The following is a 23,460-nucleotide window of genomic DNA, read 5'->3' as shown; positions in this document are numbered from 1 at the left end:
TAGATTCTTCTCAGGGGGAATACTCATAGCTAAGGACATTATTACCGCTGAACACACCTCCTCATCTTTGAGCTCATTTAGGGAAATTATGCCAGTCTCATATGTGATGCTTCTCACGTCACTGAACCACAGACCTCACCTGGAAAATCTGAGCACTTCACTCTACAACAACACTCAGAGAGTTGTCACCATCTCTTGACAGCACACAAGCCCATAAACATAAGGAAGAAAATTTATTCACGGTCAAAGAAAACAAATAGATCTCTTATCGTGGAACTCATGAAAAATAATGACACTTACCGATGAACAAAACTTCCCCACTGACTTAGATAATCCTCAATTATTTACAGTCAAGTTATTCCAGGAATAGCGTCAGGGATTTTCTCAATGTGGTATCTATGCAGATTTCTACAGTAGAGATGGCAATTGTCCCTGAAAGTCCCTTCAGCAATATTGCCTTTCCCTGCACTTCTGGGCTTTTCCCAGCAGGGGCAACACTAGCTCTTTTCCCAGAGAAAATCCCATTTATAATATGGCAAAGGGTAAAGGGCATTTCTATTTTCATTCTGCAATAGCAAGGTTCAAGTGAAGTAGGTTCCCCTATATACACATTCCATTTTGAAGTTCCTCCCTTGCTGACCCTTGCCTCACACAAGAGTGTACCAAGGAGTCAGAAATATACTTCTATGTCTCTTGTCTTCTATATACATATATGTAATACACACACACACACACACACACATATATAAATGTACAAGAGCAGTATTCAAAATCCCCTAAACTGCTTTTCACCACCAGCATAGATGAGAGGGAAAATTTAGCTCTCCTTGTGAATGAATCCATATCCAAGAAAATAAAGAGGAAATGAAGTATCTGAGATATTTATTTTTAAAAATAATTTCTATCTTCTTATCTCTTTCAAACAGACTTAGCCAGAAAGTGCATAAATTCAGAGTTTTTCCTGATACTTGGAAATGGAAATGCTTGTGAATACCTCTCTATTTGGGCTTTTTATTTCTATTGAGTGTAAGACTAAGTGAATCTAAGACGCAGCTGCATAGGTAGCTTGGGTGATGTTTGTCTGAGGCCATAAAAAATTTGCAGTTCTTCTCCCCAGCCTGCTGAGCACACACCCATCCACATAGCATTGGGCCCAAAGATAAAAAAAAAAAAAAAAAAAAAATGGGTCTTCTTCAGACAACCTGGTTTGTAAGATAACCAAGGGGAGGGAACGGAGGAGATGGAAACTGCCTGGGGCCCCAAAAGGGAAAGTGGAAATAAGCCATTGGCCTTAGCAGGTTCTTAAAGAACATACTACCCCTGGAACCACCAGCCTGGGAAATATTCAAATTGGCAGTCCAAAAATAATATTCTAGGAGCAAGGGGTCTTCCTCTTATAGTTTGATAGAAAATAGGAACTTGAAGACATGGGACAAGGTAAGCTGGACGTGAAGCTTATGTCATCTCTCCGTATGTGAAAAGTTATCATTAGAAATAAGGACATTGATGGTAGTGATGGAATCAGGAGGTCAATTTCTCATCTCTGTTTATGAAAAATCATAATTAAGAAATTAAATATGAATGTTATGTCATTATCCTTTCTAGAGAGATGGGGGGAATAGGAAGTAAAAAAAGGAATAGGAATGTTCTGTTCAAAGAAACTGTCCAGAAAATAATCTATCATTATAGATATTTACTGATGGAAGCATTTGATCTTGAGACTAATGCTTAAAAGGGAAAAATAATAAGTGGATGTTGGATAAATTTTCTAGATTTATTATGCTATTTCTAGTTGGCTTTTTGTTTTAATATGATTAGTTATATTAATCATTTTCTTAATTTTGAACTCTCTAAAACATTCTACAACTTATTGTTATTTGATGATATCTCCATTCTTCTTCATGATCCCATCTGAAGTTTTCTTGGCAAAGACATTGCAACAGTTTGCCATTTCCTTCTCTAGCTATTTCACAGATAAGGAAACTGAGGCAAACGGGATTAAGTGATTTGCCCAGGTGTCTGAGCAGCTAGCAAGTGTTTGAGAATAGATTTAAACTCAAGAAGATGAATGAGTCTTTCTGACTTCAGATATGACTTCTGGTATAAATATAATTTGACCATAATGAATAAAATTTTTGGAAATATTGCTTTTAGTACCTAATAATAGTATCTAGATAGATATTGTCTTTCTGTTAGGATTTTATTTTATTTAAAATGTTAAAATTGTTACATCATACTCTCTCTTTTATCCTTCAATCTGGGCGCAAGAACTTTTTTGTCTCATTTTTTTAAACAGGAGCTTGGTAGAGCATTTCTATCTCAAATTTTTAGAAAAATATGCATTGTATAGATATTCGTTGTTTAAACATTTGATAGTATTTGCCTGTAAATCTCTCTGGGCCAGGGTCCTTTATTTGATAGTTCCTTTACAGTCATTTCAACTTCCTTTTCTGAAATTGGATTGTTTAAGACACTTGGCTACTTGTGAATATAGAGGTATATATTACTATTTTGACTTAAATTTATAAAGGAAAAAAAAGACAAAAATCTCTCACTAAAAGCAAAAGCATGTTATTAGATTGTGAGAAGAGGGATTGTCTTTTATCTTTCTTTGTAACCCAGGGGATTAACATAGTGTTGTTGGGTCATTTCCCACCTTTCATGGATAAATGGTAAATGGTAAAGCTCTAGAATGTCATTTCTTTTTCCAACTCATCTTACAGATAAGGAACTGAGGTAAACAGGGCTAAATGAGTTCCCCAAGTTAACATAGCTAATAAGTGTTTGAGGTTGGATTTGAATTCACAAAGATGAGTGAGTGTTGCTGATTCCAGACTTGGCACCCTAGTGCCACCTTGAGAATAGGGATTGCTTTTTATCTTTCTTTATATCCCAGGGGATTAACATAGTGCCTGGAGTGTCTCAGAACCTAGAAGGCACTTATTAATTGATTACCCATTTAATTTAAAGCTTTATGCTAAAGAGAAAATGCAAACATTTTAGAAAGAAGACCAGTGAGAGTCAGATATAGGGAAATGCAAAGTAGAAACCTGCCTAGGTTGCAATGAGGGATACTTTTTAATATGACTTTTTCTAAATGCACATATTTGATTTTTTTTTAAGATACTGAGGTGGGCCTTGGGGGATCTGAAACTGTGACTTTATTAAGGAACTCCTAATGTGGAAAGTCCTCCTATGAATACAACTCTAAAACCATCCTATAAGGTGTTGCTGTTATTTGGGCATGTACCCATTCTTCTTCATGATCCCATTTGGGGCTTTCTTGACAAATTACTTTGCCATTTCCTTCTCTACCACATTTCACAGATGAAGAAACTGATCTACTGTGCCATTAAGTTGGCAATTAATAAATATATGTTGATTGATTGATGACTACAGATACACAATAATCTGCTGGCCCTTGGACTTCTTGGTTGCCATTACGAGCATGTCCATCAATCACAATTTCTACCCAAGGTAGAGGATCCTGTCTAACTACCCAAGAGAAGGCAATTCTGCATCTCCCTCCACCTCACCTCATAGTCTGGGATCTTATGCAATATGAGGGAAAGAAAGGGATAAGCATTTATTAAACACCTATTATACCAAGCATTTTAGAAATATTATCTCATTAGCTAATATTAAAAAAAAAAACTCCCTAATTTTATGCCATTACTGACTCATACTTATTTGTCAAGACTTTCAGACCTCTGACTCTCTCTCTGTCACTGTTCCACAAAATCAATCCTGTCCAGTCTTGCATTTGTATAAGTTGTTTTTTCTACTTAAGGAAATTATCTGGCACTATCTATCTCTACTCAGTCTTGTTTCTAAATGCCTAATTCTTCAAGGTCATGCTTGCCAAGGTCATGTTTGAATTTGAATGTAATTCTCTAAAAAAATAGTCACTCTGTTCAATTTGTTGTCACCAACAAATTTATGGGCCTCTTTCATTAGCCAGATTATCATTTAAAAAGGGAAGGAGAAAAAGAAGGAAAATAATAATAAAAATAAAATAATTAACCCTCACTTTCTTAATCTCTAACCTCTTTACCTCTATTCAATATTTTTCTATTTAAAGGTAAAGAATTGTAGGGATTGGAAATGGTGCCAGTTTAAATTAGGCAGGCTCTTGAATTTTTAATTTTTTTTTCAATTAACAAGAATTTATTTTTTCTCTCCACCTCCATAGCACTATAAACAACAATAACATCTGATATGTGTTACTAGGGCTATCCTCCTGCATGTAGCATGGGAATGTCATTGGGGGTGTCAAAAAGAAGCCGAATGATTTTCAGGTTTTAATGTAATTTCTTGACCTTATAATTATGGAATTAGCTACAATATTTCTTGGGATTTTCCTTTTGGGATTTCTTTTAGGAGGTGATTGATGGATTCTTTCAATGATTATTTTGCTCTCTGGTTCTAGTATATCATGGTTATTTTTTTTTGATGATTTCTTTAAAAAATGCTGTTCAGGATCTGTTTTTCTGATCATGGCTTTCAGGTATTCCAACAATTTTTAAGTTGTTTTTCCTGAATCTATTTTCCAGATTGGTTGCTTTTCCAATGAGGTATTTTACCTTTTTTCTATTTTTCCGACCTTTCCTACAATCCTTCTAAGCTACTATGAATTGGAAAATTGTTTCATTTCATCTCTTTGTAGGCACTATTTTTCCATATTCTGTTCAGAGACTTGATTTCTTGTTGTTTCTGATGGAAACTGGGTAGAGCTAAAGGCTTCTCTCCACTTTCTTGGCTCTTTCCCTTTAATGTAATTTTGAATGATTTTTCATTATTGGAGGAAAGACTGACATAAAATTTTATATCCAGGTCTTTACTCCTTTCCCATCAAATACCAGTTCCACAATGAACACATAGAGAAGAATCAAGAAACCCAAATGGGGAGAAAAATAGAAATATTAGAAATAATATGTAGGAGACAATACACAGTAAAGGAATTTCTTCTATTGGAAGTGAGGTAATTTAATTCAACTTGAGAGAGTCCTAGGTCTCCCCCAAAGTTAATCAAAACTTTGGAAGTTCACCCAAGTTTCTCACGTAGCAAGCTGAGGACAGGGACCTAATGGAAGCTGCCAGCTCCTCTAATTTTGTCTTCTTCCCAGTCTTATTCACCCTTCAGCAAGTTGAAATGAGGTTGTCATCTTCTATCTTCTCTTTGGAACTATAAACCAAAAGTACCTGAAGCAATTGAAGCATCTAAAGCATAAAGAACCCAAAGAAGAGAACATTGTACACAGTAACATGATTATGTGATGGACAACTTTGATGGACTTAGCTCTTTTCAACAATGTGGTGATTTAAGCCAATTCCAATAGAGTTGTGATGGAAAATGTCATCCACAGAGAGAGAATTAAGGAGACTGAATGTGGATTGAAGTGTTATGGGCCAGAACTTGAAACAAGGTACTAAGTGGAATTGAGGAGACAATGATTAAATCTAGTTTAGCATTGATTTGATCTTACAAGAAATAATGATGTCCTAGTGATATAATGATTGGTGTATACTCAAAATGGAACATATAAGGAGGAGCTGTCAGGGCCAGGAAGGACAAGCGCACTAGAAGCTCAGAGCCTCAGCCAGGATTCAGTCAAGGAGATTCACAAGCCAGAGAAGGCAGCTTAAGCTCTCGGAACCAAGACTACAGAAGGCCTCTAAGAAAAGCTAGCTGAGCCCCAAGTGAAGGAGACAAGACTTTGAAGGAGACAATAAAGATTTGGAGTTTAACTCCTGGCTGCATTTGGGGTGATTACACTGAACTGAAACTAAGGCTGCCTCCAGAAGCCCCCCAAGAAACCTGCTCCCAGAGAACATTATATTTTAGAGAAAAACATTACATTTAAGCATAGCATTTTTACCTTTGTTATTGTTGTTATTCTGTTTTTTTGAAAATCACAGCTTTTTAATCTGCTTAAACCCAATGGCAGAAAAAAACAAAGAGGGCAAAGGCCCCCTCCCTCAAGAATTTTGTTAAGAAAACAGGTCTTTGGTATCCTTTAATTGGAGAAATAAAGTTTCCTGCCCACCCCTCTACCTTCACAATGAAAATATTCCATAAAAGTAAAATTTGCATACATATGCATGACTCCCCCCCCCCCATATACACACACCAATCCCCTCATGCCTCCATATACACAAAGGATCATTTCTATTTCTGAATTTTGTAAAAAGAAAAAATATATAAAAAATCCAAACAGTGGCAAATACATGAGATGACAAAACCCAGTTACGCTTACAATGTCAGTTAACTCATAATTTTAAAAAGGGGGTAAGGAGGAGTTTTTCTAATTGGCATTAGGAGTTTTATTATTTTAAGCTGGCAAAGGCCTGGTTATAAAATAAATCCAACTGAATATTTTGCTGAATCACCAAAGTATGCAAAAGAATTCATGAGGTGCACAGAAAATGGAAAAGGGTGGTTCACTTTCTGGGATCAACATAGAACATTTGAAATTCCCTTCACTGAATCCCTTCCTGGCCTGGCTTGTTTGTCCTTCCCTGCTCTAATCTAAAAAGAGAATCTTCTGATGAAAGGGAATATGAGCAGCATTAACAACAGCAGAGACAGCTCTAAATTAAGTGGAAGGAAACCAGAGCTGCTGCTGCAGTCAACAGCTACAGGACAGTCTGTCTTAGTGGCTCGAATTTTTTGTTTTTTGTTTGCTTGTTTGTTTTTCTTTCTTGGGGCTTCTTCCCTTTTGATCTGATTTTTCTTGTACAACATGACAAATATGTTTGTTATGAAAATATGTTTTTTAAAAAAGAGTTACCTGAAGAGACTGAAAGCTTAAAAAAATCATAAGCTCTTCTCTCTCATGTTTTATCACGTAAACATAGGGCACTGATCCTGTACCAAGGGACTTTGGGACTGTAGTTACATATGAAATATGCATACAAACAAAACATATTCCTGTATTGGCCATGTAAAAAATGTGTGTCTCTTTCTGCATATTGAGTCCATCCTCTCTCTGGAAAAAGATGGGTAGCATTCTTCACCATTAGTCTTCTGAAATTGTGGTTAGTTGTTGCATATATCAGAGTTCTTAAGTCTTTCAAAATAGTTTATCTTTATATTATTTCTCTTCCTGTATAAATTGTCCCCCTGAATATATTCACTTCACTCTGCATCAGTTCATGCAAATTTTTCCAGGTTTCTTCCTTGGGAACCAACACATTCATCATTTCTTAAGGCACATTGATATTCCATTCCATTGGTATATCATAATTTGTTTATCCATTTTTCAGCTGATAGACACCATTTTAGATTCTAATTACTTTTCTTCTTTCATTGATCAGTTGGAGATAGAGTTAAACAAATAGAATAAAATAAAATAAAATAGAAATATTTAAGTGAAGAAAGAAAGAAAAATCCCTGTAACAAATATGCATAGTAAAGCAAAACAGATTTACAAATGAACCCTTGAATTTGTAGAGAATTATCTTAAAAAGAAATTCTGGCATAAGGGTTGGACTATCCCTCCAAAGTAAGCCAAGGAAAATTCATGCTTCTAGGTGATAAGTGTTGTGGCTGAAATTAGGGTAAACTAAGACACAAAAATCTGAGCATGTTCAATTTATTAGCAAAGTATGGATTTAGCAAATAATAGGATCTCAGCTTCTCCAGCAAAGCTAAGATTCTGAATGAAGGGAAGAGCTCTCTTTTATAGTTTTGGAAACACAGAATATAGGAAGGTTAGTATCATAGATGGAAGAAAAGATTATTAGATGGAAATTAGAAATAAGTGCTAACAACAACTTCTTCCTTTCCTCCTATGATTAAAAAGTGTTCATTGTTTGAGTCCAGCTGCATCTACAAGGTGTTCTAGAGATAGCAACCCAGGCTTCTTTGACTAATAAACCAGATATCCTTGAAGTATAGTTTGGTGGTGTAAAGATACTAGACTAGACTTTCTGGTTCTATTTGCTTCTTTCAATAGTAACAGATTTTCTTGACACAAGAATTGAATAATGATTAATAGGAGAACTAGATTTCTAAATTTAACTCATCACAGGTCAGATAATTTCTGAACAAAGTTCAGATTGTCCAAAGAATCATGACAGGCAGTTGCAGGACAAAATCAATTAACTATAAATTAAAAGTCACAGAATCAATTTGATTATTTTACTAACCAGGTCCTAACTATGGCTGGAATAATTAGAGAAGTGCAAAAAGTGAATGGCATCCATCACACTAATAAGAAAAAAACCCATGTTCCTTCTCATGAGAAAGCTTATTCCTTCAGAAACTTAAAGCAACTCTTCTTTTCAAGAAAAAAGCAACAACAAAAACAACCATGAATTTTCTAACATTAACTATTCTCCCATTCACCTCTACTTTGGATTCACTCAGTTTATTTCCTTTTCATCTTTATACTATTCATCTCTTCATCTGCATCCTCTCACCTAGTGATTTCATCCATAGAATGAAAGAAATGGAATAAACCTTGGAGGTCATCTTAGAGGTCTATCATTTTACAGATCTCTGATGCCAGTTTCTCAGGTCTAGAATGAAAAGGGATCTTAGAAGTCACCTAGATCTACTTTTCATTTTATTAATAAGGAAGCTGAGATCTAAGAATATTCGGTGATCTTCCCAACTTCTCACAAGAAATAAGTATCAGAGATAGTGCTCTTTCCATTGAAAACTGAGTACTCATCATCACCATCATCATCAATTGATTCCCTGCCAAAATATTTCTCTTTTCATTCACTTTTTTTTGTTTTTTTTCCCTCTCGTGGTTTTCCCCTTTTGTTCTGATTTTTTTTCTCCCAACAAGATTCATGAAGAAATGTGTATTTTAAAAATTAATATACATGTATAACAAGAAAAAACAAAACAATTAATTTAAAATATATTTCTCTTTTCTCAACTACCACTACCATCCTAGATCAGTAAGTGAACTTGCCTGGACTATTGCAATATCCTTACCTCTAGTCTGTCCCTTCTCCCATCTATCCATCACTACTAGTGAAATAATCTTCCACATGCATAGATTTAATCATATCATTCTCCTACCAAAAAGTCTTCAAGGGTTCTCAGTACTTTGAGAATAAACTGTTTAGCCTGACATTCAAAGCACTCCATGATCTGGCACCAGTACTCTTTCTAGCTTTATTTCACACTAATTTTCTTAAGCTTTTGTTATTTGGGATTTTTTTTCTCTATCACAAATGTCATTTATTAATGAAATTAAAAGCACGATCACCAGGGATGGTCACTATGGGGAGAAAAGGGGTAGAACAGGGCTCAAACTCTGATGAAGGGGAGTCACATTAGTCTTTTTGAAAGGCACCTGAGTAGAATGTGGACAGAGCATTTAGCCTAGAATTTGCAAGCCTTAGATACTTACTAAGCAACCCTGGACAAGTCATTTAATCTGTCTGCCTCAGTTTCCTAGATTGTAAAATGGAGAACCTCATAGGGTTGTTGTGAGGATTAAATAAGATAATATTTGTAAAGTGTTTAACTTAGTGTCTGGCACATAGTAGGTGCTTAATAAATGCTTCTTTTCTTTCTTTATCCTTGTATCCTTTCTTTATGTTTGGGTTAAACTATTCTAATGCTGTCCAGCCCTCTTTGCCTTCGTGTCATTATCTCAAGGCTTAGAATGAATCCCATCCTTTGTAACCCCTCTCTTCTTTCAAGATACAAGTCAAATATTATCTCTTCCAAGAAGCCTTCCCTGATTCCCCCAGTTAGAAATCATCTTTTCTCTCCTCAGCTTTTATATTATATTTATATTATATCACTCTGCTTGGACCTCTTCTATTTATTCAATCATACTTTATAACTATCTGAGGAGGTATCAAATCCTTTCTACTACATTGCAAATTCTTGAAAGCAAAGTCTCTGATACATATTTTTTTCTGAAATTTTAAATTTTTATTCACATGGTTCTACTTTTGTAAAACCTTCATTCCCCAATATATCCTACTTTCTTCCTTTCCCCAGGGAGTCATTCTTTGCAACAAAGAATTTTTTTTAAAAGACCTAAAAAAGAGCATTCTAAAAAACCTGAATCGACATATCATATGCAATGTTGTAGACCCATAGTCTTCCACCAAACTTGATCATTATTACACAGTACAAGGATTTTTTTTTCTTCCCATCCTTTTCTCAGTATTTCTTATTCATTTAATCCTTGTGGTTTAGTAATAGGTCCCTAGGTGGCGCAGTAGATATATCACTGTGCCTGAGAACAGTCTAAACCTAGCCTCAAACACTTACTAGCTGTGTGACTTTGGTCAACTCATTTAACCTGTTTGCCTCAGTTTTCCAATCTATAAAATGGGGATAATAATAGTTCCTATCTCCAAGGGTTATTATGAGGAACAAATGAGATGATAATTTTACAGGGCTTAGTACAGTCTCTATAGTACAGTAAGTGCTATATAAATGTTAGTATTTATTATTATACCACTATATTTATATACCTTGGTTTTTTAAAGACACTTTTCCTTTCATTTTATTTCTTGATTTATTTCTTGATTCTTATAAATGACATTTGTGATAGACAAAAAAATCCCAAACAACAAAAGCCTAAGAAAATGAGTGTGAAATAAAGCTGGAAAGGGTACTGGGTGCCAGATCATGGGGTGCTTTGAATGCCAGGCTAAATAGTTTATTCTCAAATTTCTTGATATTTCAATGATAAAAGAAATCATTGTGATTTTTCCCTTTTTTCTGATTTTTCTTTCACAACATGACTAATACAGAAATATGTTTAAAATAATTGTATATATCAGATTGCTTGCTGTCTTGGGGAGGGGGAGGTGAGATAGAGAGAAAAGAAAATTTGGATTCAAGATCTTACAAAAATGACTTGAAAACTATCTTTAGATGTAATTGGAAAAATAAAATGCTATTGAATGAAAAATAATAATAAAACCTGACTACAGGTAATAAAAATTGTACTGCATGTAATAGGCATTTAATAAATGTTTGTTAAACCAAAAGGAATAGACTCTATTTTGCTTTTTTCATCTACATAATGACAATACCTAAAAGCTAATCACAATATAGAGCAGGTAGGCCCAGTGGAGAGAACAATGGGCCTAGAAGACCTGAGTTTGAATTTGGTCTTGGATACTTAATATCTGTGTGACTTTGGGCAAATCACTTAAGCCTGTTTGCCTATTTCCTCATCTGTAAAATGGACTGAAGAAGGAAATGGGAGATCACTGTAGTATTTTTGCCAAGAAAATCCCAAAGGGGTCTCGAAAAGTTGGACCCAACTGAAAAGAAAGAACACCACTAACAACAAATCATAGTATTTTTTGCTCCTTCCTTACCTTGAAAAGCTGGTATATGATGAATGAAATGTTACTAGGGTGAAGTTTTGTGAGCATCTAGGTGAAAAACAGCTAACTAAATGATACAATGAGTAGAATACTGAGCCTGGAGTTGGGAAAGTCTGTGTTCAAATATAGTCTCAGATATTTATTAACTGTGTAATTCTGAATAAGTTCCTTAGCCTCTATTTTCCTCAGTTCCCCCAACAATATAATGGGAATAATAATAGCATCTGCCTGTTGTGAAGATCAAATGAGGAAATGTTTGTAAAGCTCTTAATACAATGCCTGGCACATAACAGATGTTTAATGAATTCTTGTCTCTTCTCTCCCTTGGATAAATCACTTTGTCCTCCTGTTCATCCTCTAGTTCCTTCTCCTAGAAAATAATCTCGAAGGCTCTCTTAAAGTCTGGTTCTTGGTCAATAGGAAGATAGTTATTCCTATTGTAGCATAACTTTCCACATCACGATTTTGATGTATTGTGGGTCAGCATTAGAAAAAAATGGAAATTTGGGAGTTTTGTAGAAACCGCAGATGTCATGTGAAGGGCAGCAGATGACACAGAAAAAAAAATTTTTTTTCATTTAACACTGACCAACACATAGCCTGTGACCAAATACTAAACCAAATTTTACAGTAAGTTACTGTGAACGCCCCATAATAGAAAAAGGAAAGTAAAATCAGACCTTTTCTGATATGAAGAGAAAGTCAAAAATTTTTGCATGGTTTTTCCAGGATGCCATGTTCCTAACCCCCACAATGTGGAAATGATAATTACATAAGAGTGAGTGACAGAGAGGCTGCAGATTTCTGGTTATAGGACATCGGAAGGGTTGGCTGTAATTTCAGGATCGAGGTCAGAAAAGATTAGTGATCGCTAGAGTGAATCTGGTTTTTGATCTGAGATATGGCTCAAACCTCACAATGTCATTTCCCCCAAACAGCCCTGTACATCAAGAGCTGTGACTTGCAAGTAGCCAAAAACAATGAGGAACATCATACCAACCAGAGCAGTTCCAGTCGCCTCATTGTCCGCAGAGGACAGCCCTTCACCATCATCCTCCACCTGCTCTACCCACAGGCTCGAGGATTCTTTAAGGTTTTAAAGAAGGTTGCCCTTGTGGCTGAAACAGGTAAGTAATCTTGTCCGAAGCTGAACACATTTCCCAAGAGGCTGTGAAATATTGCCCTTTATTGTCATTTAGAGGCAGCTAGTTGGTGCAATAGATAGAGTATTGGTCTTGTAATAAGGAAGACCTTGAGTTCAAATCTAGACTCGGATATTAGCTCTGTGACTCTAGACAGAAGAAAACGGCAAACCACTCCAGGATTTTTGCCAAGAAAACCCCAAATGGGGTCATGAAAAGTGAGACATGACCGAAATGGCTGTAACTTCCTGACTCAAAGCCCAATACTGTACTCTGTGCTATGTATTATACCTCTCATAGCGATAGTAAAATAAATTAAGACATTCTCAAGTTTTTATAGCCCTTATTATCTGGGTTTGCTCTATCAGCACTGATATGAAAACATATTTTTATTTTATTTTATTTTTTATTTATGTATTTTAAATTTATTTTTAAATAATAACTTTTTATTTTCAAAATATATGCAAAAATAGTTTTCAACATTTATCCTTGCAAAATCTTTTGTTCCAGAATTTTCTCCCTTCCTTCCCCCCATCTCCTCCTCTAGACAGCAAGTAATCCAATATATGTTAAACATGAGCAAATCTTCTATACATATTTCCACATTTATCAAGATATATATTTTTTAAGCAGACCTGATGTAGTGAAGAAACTTCCACTACCAAAATGGATCGAGAATTGCTCTAAAAAAAAAGTCTGTGAGAGCTGCCTGGAAAGCCTAAGAGATAATTTGTTCAAAGTCAAAGAGTGACACTGATTCTGGCTCTCTACTCACTTTGATTGTGGTTTTCTACTCACTTTATTATGCTGCCTGGCCAATGGGAAGATTTTTTCTTTTCTTCTGGTCCAGTTTTAACAAAATAATAATTGTAAAGGGCCTGGGACAGAGGAAGTCCTAAATAACTATCAACTATTATTATTGCTATTATTATATGTACATAAATATATATTATATATTATTATAAGCTTGTAAGCATCCCACCTGAGGATTTTTAGAGGCAATCAGGATTAATTTAAGTCTTGCCCAGAGTCACACAGCTCATAAGTGTCTAAGGTCACATTTGAACTCAAGTCTTCCTAACTCCAGAGCCAAAGCCTATCCATCGCACCATCTAGTTGCTCTGTATATTTAATATTTGTAAATATAAGTATATTTGAACACACATCTCTCTGCGCCTCACGTCCCCAGGATTCACGCTCCTAAACTTTTTATCACTGTGTTCTTCTCGCTCTGGGTTACCACCAAAGTTACCGAGTGCCAGACTGAGCATTTTATGTCACTTCAGGAAAGCAGCCTTCCGTGACAAACAGGACAAAAATCAAATTCCCAGTCACCAGCCAAGGTAACCCTAAATGCTGGAGTGCGACCATAGAAGACAGAGACTTAGAGACCTGGACCATATCGGTGACCACACCTGCTGACGCCATCATTGGTCACTACTCCCTCCTGCTTCAGCTCTCCCAAAAGACTCAGTTCCCCCTGGGCCACTTCACACTACTCTTTAATCCCTGGGAACGAGGTAAGTTCTAACAGGGCATTGGGATATGGGCCCAGAGGACTTGCTCCTGGTCCACAGGCTACCAGGTAGCACCGGAGATGGAGGCCTAGGTCTGAAATCAGAAAGCCCTGAGTTCATTAGCTAAATGACCCTGGTCTCTTAATCTGTCTGCTTCAGTTTCTTTATGAGACAAATGGAGATGATAATAGCATTTGTATTCCAGAGTTGGTCTTAGTTCCCTCAATGGTAAAATGGAGCTAAAACATAATAACAACTATTTCTCAATTATTTATCCTGGAGATAAAAATGAGATAATATTTGTAAAGTGCTAAGGCACTGGGTCTGGCACATAGTAGGCACTTAATAAATACTTGTTGCCTTCTTTCCTAATCTCTGTTCTCAAGTAATTTGTATTCTATTGAAGAGACATGAAGAAATCTTATTCAGTTCTGTCAGATATGTCTGACTCTTCATAGCTTCAGTTGGGATTTTCTTAGTAAAGATACTGGATCAGTCTGCCATTTTCTTCTCTAGCTCATTTTACAGATGAGGAAACTGAGGCAACAGGGTAACAGGGAAAAGTGACTTGCCCAGGGTCACACAGCCAGTTACTGTCTGAGGATGGATTTGAACTCAGGTTTTCCTGATTCTGGGTCTCCACTAGGCCATTTAGCTACCCCTTGAACAAATCTAAGTATATACATAATAATCAGAATAGATACAATATAAATGTGAGTCAGTTAGGAAGGGCACAACTACTTGGCAGGATCAGGAAGGTCAAACACATTGGATTGTTAGGATCTGCCTCCAGGAGTTTTTTCCTGTCTGCAATTGGAAGTGTGTGTTTGGGTGTCAGCATTTTATTAATTTTTCTATCTGCAATGTAATTAAGATAATTGCTTTCAAAAATGCATTATAGATTCCAGAGACATATAAACTTCTTTTGGGTACTGAATCATAAGTCATCTGTCTTCATTAACTTATGGATGTTTGGAATGGCATCTTGACCTCAGCAGGAAAATTTAATCAAGATAATACACAAAGGGGTTTCTTGATTTTAAGCCCAGAACATTAAAAAAAAAAAAAAAAAAAAAAAAGACTCATAGTCCATACTGAAAGGATGCCGCTATGTGGCTAAAATGAGTTTCTACAATGATATATCACGATCTTTTTTTCTGGAGGATCCCAGATTTCAGGAGCACTTTCAAACCTTGACTTGAGGTTATTCTGAGAGTTGTTAGGCTATCTTTATAGAAGATACCTAGAATGAAGGGACTGAAGACATGGGTCTAGAAAGGAGTTAGAGACTCTGGGCAACTAGAAATCAGTTTGAGGAAATGTTTTATACTGCCCTAGTTCAGAACTTCTTGGCAAATAGAATAGCTACCTTAATAAACACCCATATATTTTTCTTAAGTTCTCCAACCTATCCTTTCAGGTTGGAAGACCTGGAACTCAGAGTAGAAGAAATATGTGTTCTAGATCAAATTAGAACCTCCTGAGTAAAAGAACTCTGGCTCTCATTTCTCTCCTACCTCAAAGGCATATACATTCCTTTTCCCCTCCCTCCTTCCTTCTAGTCATCCTAGGGCAGGAGAAGAATATAATGAGTTTCTCAGGATCCTACTCAGGTACTATTCTTTTTCCCCTGAAAAACTTTTGTATCACAATCTTTCACAACAAAGAAAACAGGAAGGAAGAAGGGAAGGAAGGAAAAGAAAAAAATAAGAAAGAATAGTCCCTGATTTCAATGAGGGGGATGATAGGTAATACAAGATAAATAAATACAGAGGGGATGAAAGGACATCTCAGAAGAAATGGCACCAGTAGCTAAAGGGATGCAGGAGAGGTCCTTGAGGAGATAGATGCTCCTTGAACTGAAGTGTTAAGGAAACAAAGGATTCTAAAAGTCAAAGGTTGAGAGTGAGCACTCAAGACATGGGGAGCAACTGGTGCAAATTAGATGGAGTATTATGTTCTAGAAAAAACAAGCAGGTCAATATTGCTAGACATTAGAATATGTGAAAGAAATATAATGTAAGAAATCAGAAAGTCTGGAAGGACCCAAGTTGTGAAGAACTTTATATGCCAAATAAAGGAATTCATATTTGATCTTAGAGGGAAATGGGAACCACTGAAGCTTGCAGGAAGCAGGGAGATGACATGATCGGACCTACACTTAGAAAATAAATGAAATAGGGATTATAGATAAACAAAAAAAAAGAAAAGAAACTTTTTTTGAATGCACAGAAGCAAGTCAATCAGTCAACCAAGATATATTTATTATTACTTTGTCAGGCACTGTGCTAAGTGCTAGCATACAAAAAGAAGTAAAAAATAGTTCCAGTCCTCAAATAGCTTATGGTCTAATTGGGGAGATAACATGAAAACAAATAAATACAAAGCAAGCTATTTACAAGATTAACAGGAAATAATTAACAGAGGAAAGGCACTGGAAGTAAGATAGGTTGAAAAGGGCTTCCTGGAGAAAAGTGAGATTTTAGTTGGGACTTAAAGGAAGCCAGAGAGGTCAGTAGTAAGACTAGAGGAGGGAGAATGTGCTTTGTATTCACCTCAGGCACTGGGGACAGCCAGAGAAAATGTCTAGACCTGAGGGATGGAATGTCTTATTTTTGGAATAATCCGAACAGAAGGAAGGCCAGAAAGAATTGCAGAAAAGTAGGATCGTTTTCAAAGTTACAAATTAAATAATAGTGATATACAATTTCATGAACAATCTCCTTTTTCTATTCTTCTGTGTATGAGGAGTGCCAATTTTATTTGGTGTTTTTAAGTTCAGAATTTTAAAAAAACTTTAAATAACAGAGATGGTGGAATAAGGAGAGATGAGGTAGAAAGATCCATTAGAAGACTATTGAAATAGTCTGGCTAAGAATTAATAAGGGTCTAAAAGCTGTGATGATAACTGTGTGAGGGGAAATGAGACATAATTAAAAGAGATGTGTTTATATAGAGAGATTTTTAAAGATTTTTTGGGGAAGGATTTTTGAGAAAATTTCTTACTTAGTACAAGTGTACATCAATCAAAAACAGATTCTATAAAATGAAAATATAACTTTAAACAATCTTTCTAAAGATAGAGATATTTACCTATTCCAATAAATAGGACCAAATTAGGTAACAAATCATTACTTTTCCCAGGATCATGTTGGGTTTACATGACACAAAATCAGGTGGCCTACCAGCTTTAAATCCCAAATATGAGGATGAAAAAAAAGGGATAAAAAAGATATGGCCAGATTATACTATACTCACCAAAAAGATAATGGATATCTTGTATATCTCTTTTTTATATCCTTCCCATTTCTTTCAATCCTGTCAAGTCACTTGGTAAGAGTCCAGTTAAAATTATCTTTTTCTTTACTGTCTTGTGTACCTAGTATTATTAGGTCAAAGAATATGCATGAATTTATAGCCCAACGGGCACAGATCATATCTTTTGATTATTTATCAATTGGGACATGGCTCTTATTTTTTATAAATTTGTGTCAGTTCTCTCTCTGTTTGAGAAGTAACCCTTATCAGAGAAACTTGCTTTGAAATTCTTTTTTACAATTTCTATTGCTAACTATATTTCCCCTCATTTCTTTCTCTCTTCTTTCACCCTGTTCCTCCTCAAACGTGTTTTGCTACTGATCGTTCCCTTCTTCAAAAAGAGCTGTCTTTTCACCCTCCCCCCTTCTCATATCCCATTCCCCTCCTATTATCTTGTAGGGTAAGATAGATTTCTATACTTCTATTGAGTAGGTAAGTTATTTCCTCCTTGAGCCAATTCTGATGAGAGTTATGGTTCACTCATTCACCCTTTACTCCCTTCTTCCCCTCCACTGTTAAAGCTTTTTCTTGCAAAAGTATCCATTTTCAAGAATCAAGAAAGTCCTGCTCTATTAATAATAGAAAGATGCAAAGTCCATTGCTGTCCTTTTTTCCTGAGATCTACTATTTTAACTGTAGTTAAAAGAATTAAAAGAAAGTAGGTATGGGAATGAAGAGATATTATTTTCTCTTCTCTCCAAATCCTCAGAAGGTGTAAACTTTTAATTATGATGTTAGAAGCTTTATAACATCCTTAGCATCTTCCCCTGCTCTCTGTCAAAGAAAGGAGACCCACATAGCCTGGTTATTGTGGATAAAAGTGGTCATTGAATGGTAAGAGTGAGTGTTCTCCTTTTCCCCAGGGCTGGAAAGACCTCTACTGACACTGGTTTTTTTCCCCTGAGCACATAGAGGTCATGGCATTGAGAATAACTCTGGGAATCCCATGAGCTTTGATCTTGCTCACTTACCTTTCTAGAGGATGCAGTATTCCTGGAGAATGAGGCACAACGCAGAGAATATTTGCTGAACCAGAATGGCCTCATCTACCTGGGCACATCCGAATGCATCCAACCTCAGCCTTGGGACTTTGGCCAGGTACAGGGACTCAGGGTAGGATGGATGGGGCATTGGGTTGCAAATCTCAGTGTCCATTTCAGAGATGGAAGTTCCAATTTCCTTGGCCTTATGGGACTTTAAAAAAAAGTCTTTCAAACAAAATATATAAACGATTGCAAAAATTACAAATATAGAGGTACTGTAATATAGAAATACAAACACACAGAGATATGTATGCTTATGGATGTGTATCCATACATCTACATGGGCTCTTAGGGAGTGCTGAAATAGAATGAGTATCTCAGTAGGTCATCCTTTTCCTCTGAATTAATGGACAAACATCTGTGAGAGCATGAAGAAGGAGGAAGAAGAACAGGACCTGGGGAGAGTTCTTAATTGGTAAGAGAGGGAGAAGAAGAGAGAAGAGAGGAAAAAGATTCTGGAGAAGGGTCAAGTGAAAGATACTTCAGATTTGGAGTCTATTTTACAAATGACTCACTTAAGGATCATTTAAGACCTTGACATATCTTCCTGTATTGCACTTACAGTTTGATACCAATGTTATTGATCTCAGCCTGAGGTTACAGGAAGTCGATAAGGAAGTCGATCAGTGGAATAATCCTGTACATGTGGCTCGGGTACTGGGAGTCTTGGTAAGTGAATGGTATGGAGAAGTACTCTGTATGTGTGTCTGTTTATCTGTCTGTGTATGTCTATTTCTACGTCTCTATTTAGAGGCTCCATTTGTATAATTACAAAATAAATATATAGTACTTAGATAAGGGAAGGCACTAGTAGTTGTGGAATGGGGGAGTGATAACAGGGAAGATCAGAAAATGTTTCACGTAAAAAAAGATGGTAGTAAGCTTTGTATCTCACTTTACAGGGCTCTATATACAGTAGGCATTTAATAAATGTTGATGATTCACCTTGGAAATAAGGGGGAAAAAAACAATCCGGTTTTAAGTTCCTAGTTTTTAATCCCACAACCTTTTAATCCATTTTTCTCCTAAAGGTCAGGGCACTTGCAAAGTGTCTGTCTTTGATATTTGCTATTTACGTATTTATAATGATTTGATTTTTAAATTGTACTTAAGAGTCTAAGAGGTCAGGGTTATCTATAATAGCATTTCTTATAGATTCTCCTGGTGCTTTCCTCAGTCTATCAAAAACCCATTGAGAAGAATGACATTTTTCATGAGTAAATCTGATCACCTCAATGAAGGGATGGATCAGGGAAGAAAGGACACAGAAAGGACACAGAAGTGGCTTGTTATAAAACAGGAGAGGAGAAAGAAGAAGGGGAAGAAGCAGAACAGAGATGAAGAGAGAGGAAAAAAGAGGAAAGACTGAGAAGAGAGGGGGAAAGGTGAAGAGAAAAAATGAGGAAAAAAAGAGAAAAATTAAAGCAGTTTTTAGAGGGCACCTAAACTTGCAAGGACCTTTTCAAATATCACTTCCATATGGCTCAGGATCTTTCCCACTGAGGTGCCCTAGGAGATCCATATTAACATCTCATTCTCTTTTCCAATTCCCCAACAGCTAAATAACAGAAAGGAGAAGAGTATTCTAACTACACGTGAAACACAGGATTCAGAGGATGAGAAATTTTTGTATAAACGCCGAGGGAGCTTGCCCATCCTCTGGCACTGGCTCACTGGCCAAGGGAGGCAGGTGCCCGCTGGGCAGGCCTGGGTATTGGCAGCTGTCACCTGCTCAGGTAAAAGTCACTTCCTATGCCTATCTCCCAGAACTTTTTAGCTTCACTGCTTTTCTATGCTTTGAAAGAAATACTCTTCCCTTCTCTTCACAATATTATGTCTTCCTTTGAACACATTGAAACATTACCTTAACCCTACTGTTCCTCAAGGTTCATTTTATTTGAATTTTCCCTATGTCTCTACCTATGAAGATGCATGGATCCATATGTCCATAGGCATACATATCTAAGTATATATATATATATATATGTGTGTGTGTGTGTGTGTGTGTGTGTGTGTGAATGTATTTAAGTACCTATAAGTATCTATATTATGTTACAGTGCCTCTATATTTATTATTTTTGCATTCTTTAAATACCATATTTTTAAAATTTTTAAAAGGCTTTAAAAACATTTATTTTTTTGTTATTACATTTTGAATTCCAAGTTGTCTCCCTCCTTCTCAACATTGCATTAAAGGCCAAAATAGATGGATAAATATAAATACACACACACATACACACACACACACACATATATATGTATATATATATATATATATATATATATTTCCATCAATGTCTAGAAGTAGATTGCATTTTCCTTCATAAATCCTTTGTATTTGATTGATTTGAATGTTTATATTACTCAGAATAAGAGCAGCTAGAGTCCAGAAGATTCATCTTCATGAGTTCAAATCAACCTCATACTTACTAGTTGTGTAACCCTGGGCAAGTCATTTAACTCTGTTTACCTCATTTTCCTCATATGCAAAATGAGCTGCAAAAGGAAATGGAAAACTCCAATATCTTTGCCAAGAAAATCCCCAAATGAGGTCACAAAGAGTCAGACATGACTGAAATAACTAAACAATGGCAAATTAGCTTATCATTTACAGTTGCTCTTGGAATAATATTGTTGTTACTATATAAACATTCTCTTGGTTCTTGTTGTTTCATTCTACATTATTTCATTCAAGTCTTTCCATTTTTTTAAACTATGGTGAATAATTTTACTAATTATTAAATTATATATATATATATACATATCTATATATGTATGACTTTCTAAGGCAGATTAATTACAAAATCAGTGATGGTTATAATAACATAATTTAAAATCAGTGTCCCCAATATCAGCATTGTCACATTATCCATAGACCTCCAATTCTTCTATTTAAAATTTTTTATGGACCAAATTCAGATATAGCCACCAAAATATATTTATCTTACTGATCCAGCCTAAAATTCTACTCATTTTTTAAGCAAGACAATATAAAGTAGAAGGAACATATATAAGTAAAATCCACAGCTAAGTCTAACCCCCATTTTAGTTAATGTCACCAATCTTTATTACTGTGTCTTTTCAAAAAGCAATTTAACAAATAAAAAGAAGTAAATTGGTTTCTCTTATACCTTATAAGAAACTTTCCAGTATAGCATGACTTAAAAACAGGTCCCAAAATAGGAGAAGGGAAAATAAATTACACAGATAATGTATGAAGCAGAAAATGATGTGCTAGAGCTAAAATGCACCATCCATTAGAGATCAACTGATCCAACTCCCTTATTTGACAGATAAAATAATTGATATCTAAAGAGGAGAAGCAAATTTTTTATGCTACATATTATTCTAGCTTCTAATTATAGGATGTAGGCTTTCTTACTCTAGGGCCAATTCTTTTTTTTTTTTTTTTTAATTATAGTTTTTTATTTACAAGTTATATGCATGGGTAATTTTACAGCATTGACAACTGCCAAACCTTTTGTTCCAATTTTTCCCCTCCTTTCCCCTATCCCCTCCTCCCAATGGCAGGCTGACCAATACATGTTAAGTATGTTAAAGCATATATGTCCTAACAGTTATTTTGCTGTGCAAAAAGAATTAGACTCTGAAATATTGTACAATTAGCCTGTGAAGGAAATCAAAAATACAGGCGGACAAAAATAGAGGGATTGGGAATTCTGTGTAATAGTTCTTAGACATCTTCCAGAGTTCTTTCCCAGGATGTAGCTGGTTCAGTTCCTTACTGCTCCATTGGAACTGATTTGGTTCATCTCATTGATGAGGATGGCCAACAGGTCCATCAGAATTGATCATCATATAGTATTGTTGTTGAAGTATATAATGATCTCCTGGTCCTGCTCATTTCACTTAGCATCAGTTCATGTAAGTCTCTCCAGGCCTTTCTGAAATCATCCTGCTGGTCATTTCTTACATAATATTCCATAATATTCATATACCACAATTTATTCAGCCATTCTCCAATTTATGGGCATCCACTCAGTTTCCAGTTTCTGGCCACTACAAAGATATCTGCCACAAACATTCGTGCACATACAGGTCCCTTTCCTCATATTTTTCTAAAACCAACCTGCTTGTCAATTCTTATAACACAATAGTATTCTAGCATTACTATACGCCACAAACTTGTTTAGCTCTTCCCCAACTGAAGGGCATCCCCTCAAATTCTAGTTCTTTGCTACCACAAAAAGAGTTGCTATAAAAAATTTAGAATATATAGGATTTTTTTCCTTTTCACTGATCACTTTGAGAAACAGACCTAATAGTAGTATTGCTATATCAAAGGATATATGCAGTTTTATAACTCTTGGGGCATAATTCCTTATTTCAAAGCCTTATATGTTCTTTTATTAAGTGTTACTTTTGCTCAATTAGTATTGGAATTTCTTGAAGGTGGGGACTATATCTTTTTCTTCCATTGTGATTTCCATACTATTTACTATGGTGCTCTGTACAGATGTAGAGTGTAATAAATATTCTTCACTATGCTGTCATAGGCCCAGACTTATCCACTGTCTCCTTCTCCTATACAGTGCTAAGGTCCCTAGGTATTCCTGCCCGCGTTATCACAATCTATGATTCAGCCCAGGACACAAAAGGAGCTTTGACTGTAAATGAATATTATGATCAGAATGGGCTTCCCACCGGAGAGCACAAAGGAAGCCGAATCTGGTGAGGAAACCCCAGAGTGGAAGGGTAGGATATGGGATAGAGACTGATTTAAGCTGAAGGGGTACATACAAATAAACAGAACATCCAGAGCCATCTATACCACCTCCTCTCATCATCATTATTATCGTGAGAGGGAGTGTCCACAGACACATATTCAAGGGGTAGAGGCAAATGAGACAACCACCCATGTGGTAGCCAGTCAGCAAGCCCTTATTAAGTGCTTACTGTGTAGTAGGGACTATGTTTAAGTGCCGGGGATACAAAGAAAGGCAAAAACAAGATGTCTAAAAACAACCAATCTCCAGCCTCCTTCCTGAATTTGTACAGCAATCCTGCTACATTCGATTTCTTCTTTATTAAAGGTATATTTTGATGACTGAAGATATATATATATATATATATATATATATAAGGATATTAGGATAT

General features: G+C 35.8%; 1 protein-coding gene across 1 annotated transcript in view; it reads left to right on the top strand.

The window, feature by feature from the left end:
• Positions 1 to 1,244: 1,244 nt before the first annotated feature.
• Positions 1,245 to 23,460, top strand: part of EPB42 (erythrocyte membrane protein band 4.2) — a 28,743-nt gene continuing 6,527 nt past the window's right edge. The window contains exons 1-7 of the mRNA XM_012546751.3: positions 1,245 to 1,437; positions 12,261 to 12,449; positions 13,751 to 13,984; positions 18,279 to 18,397; positions 18,907 to 19,011; positions 19,901 to 20,078; positions 22,896 to 23,034. Of these exons, the coding sequence (XP_012402205.1) occupies positions 1,428 to 1,437; positions 12,261 to 12,449; positions 13,751 to 13,984; positions 18,279 to 18,397; positions 18,907 to 19,011; positions 19,901 to 20,078; positions 22,896 to 23,034 (974 nt within the window). The 5' untranslated portion in view covers positions 1,245 to 1,427. The remainder of the gene's footprint in view (positions 1,438 to 12,260; positions 12,450 to 13,750; positions 13,985 to 18,278; positions 18,398 to 18,906; positions 19,012 to 19,900; positions 20,079 to 22,895; positions 23,035 to 23,460) is intronic.

The sequence above is a fragment of the Sarcophilus harrisii genome, chromosome 2 (assembly GCF_902635505.1).
Source record: "Sarcophilus harrisii chromosome 2, mSarHar1.11, whole genome shotgun sequence".
Lineage (NCBI taxonomy): Eukaryota > Metazoa > Chordata > Mammalia > Dasyuromorphia > Dasyuridae > Sarcophilus > Sarcophilus harrisii.
This window is presented reverse-complemented; position numbering and strand designations above follow the sequence as displayed.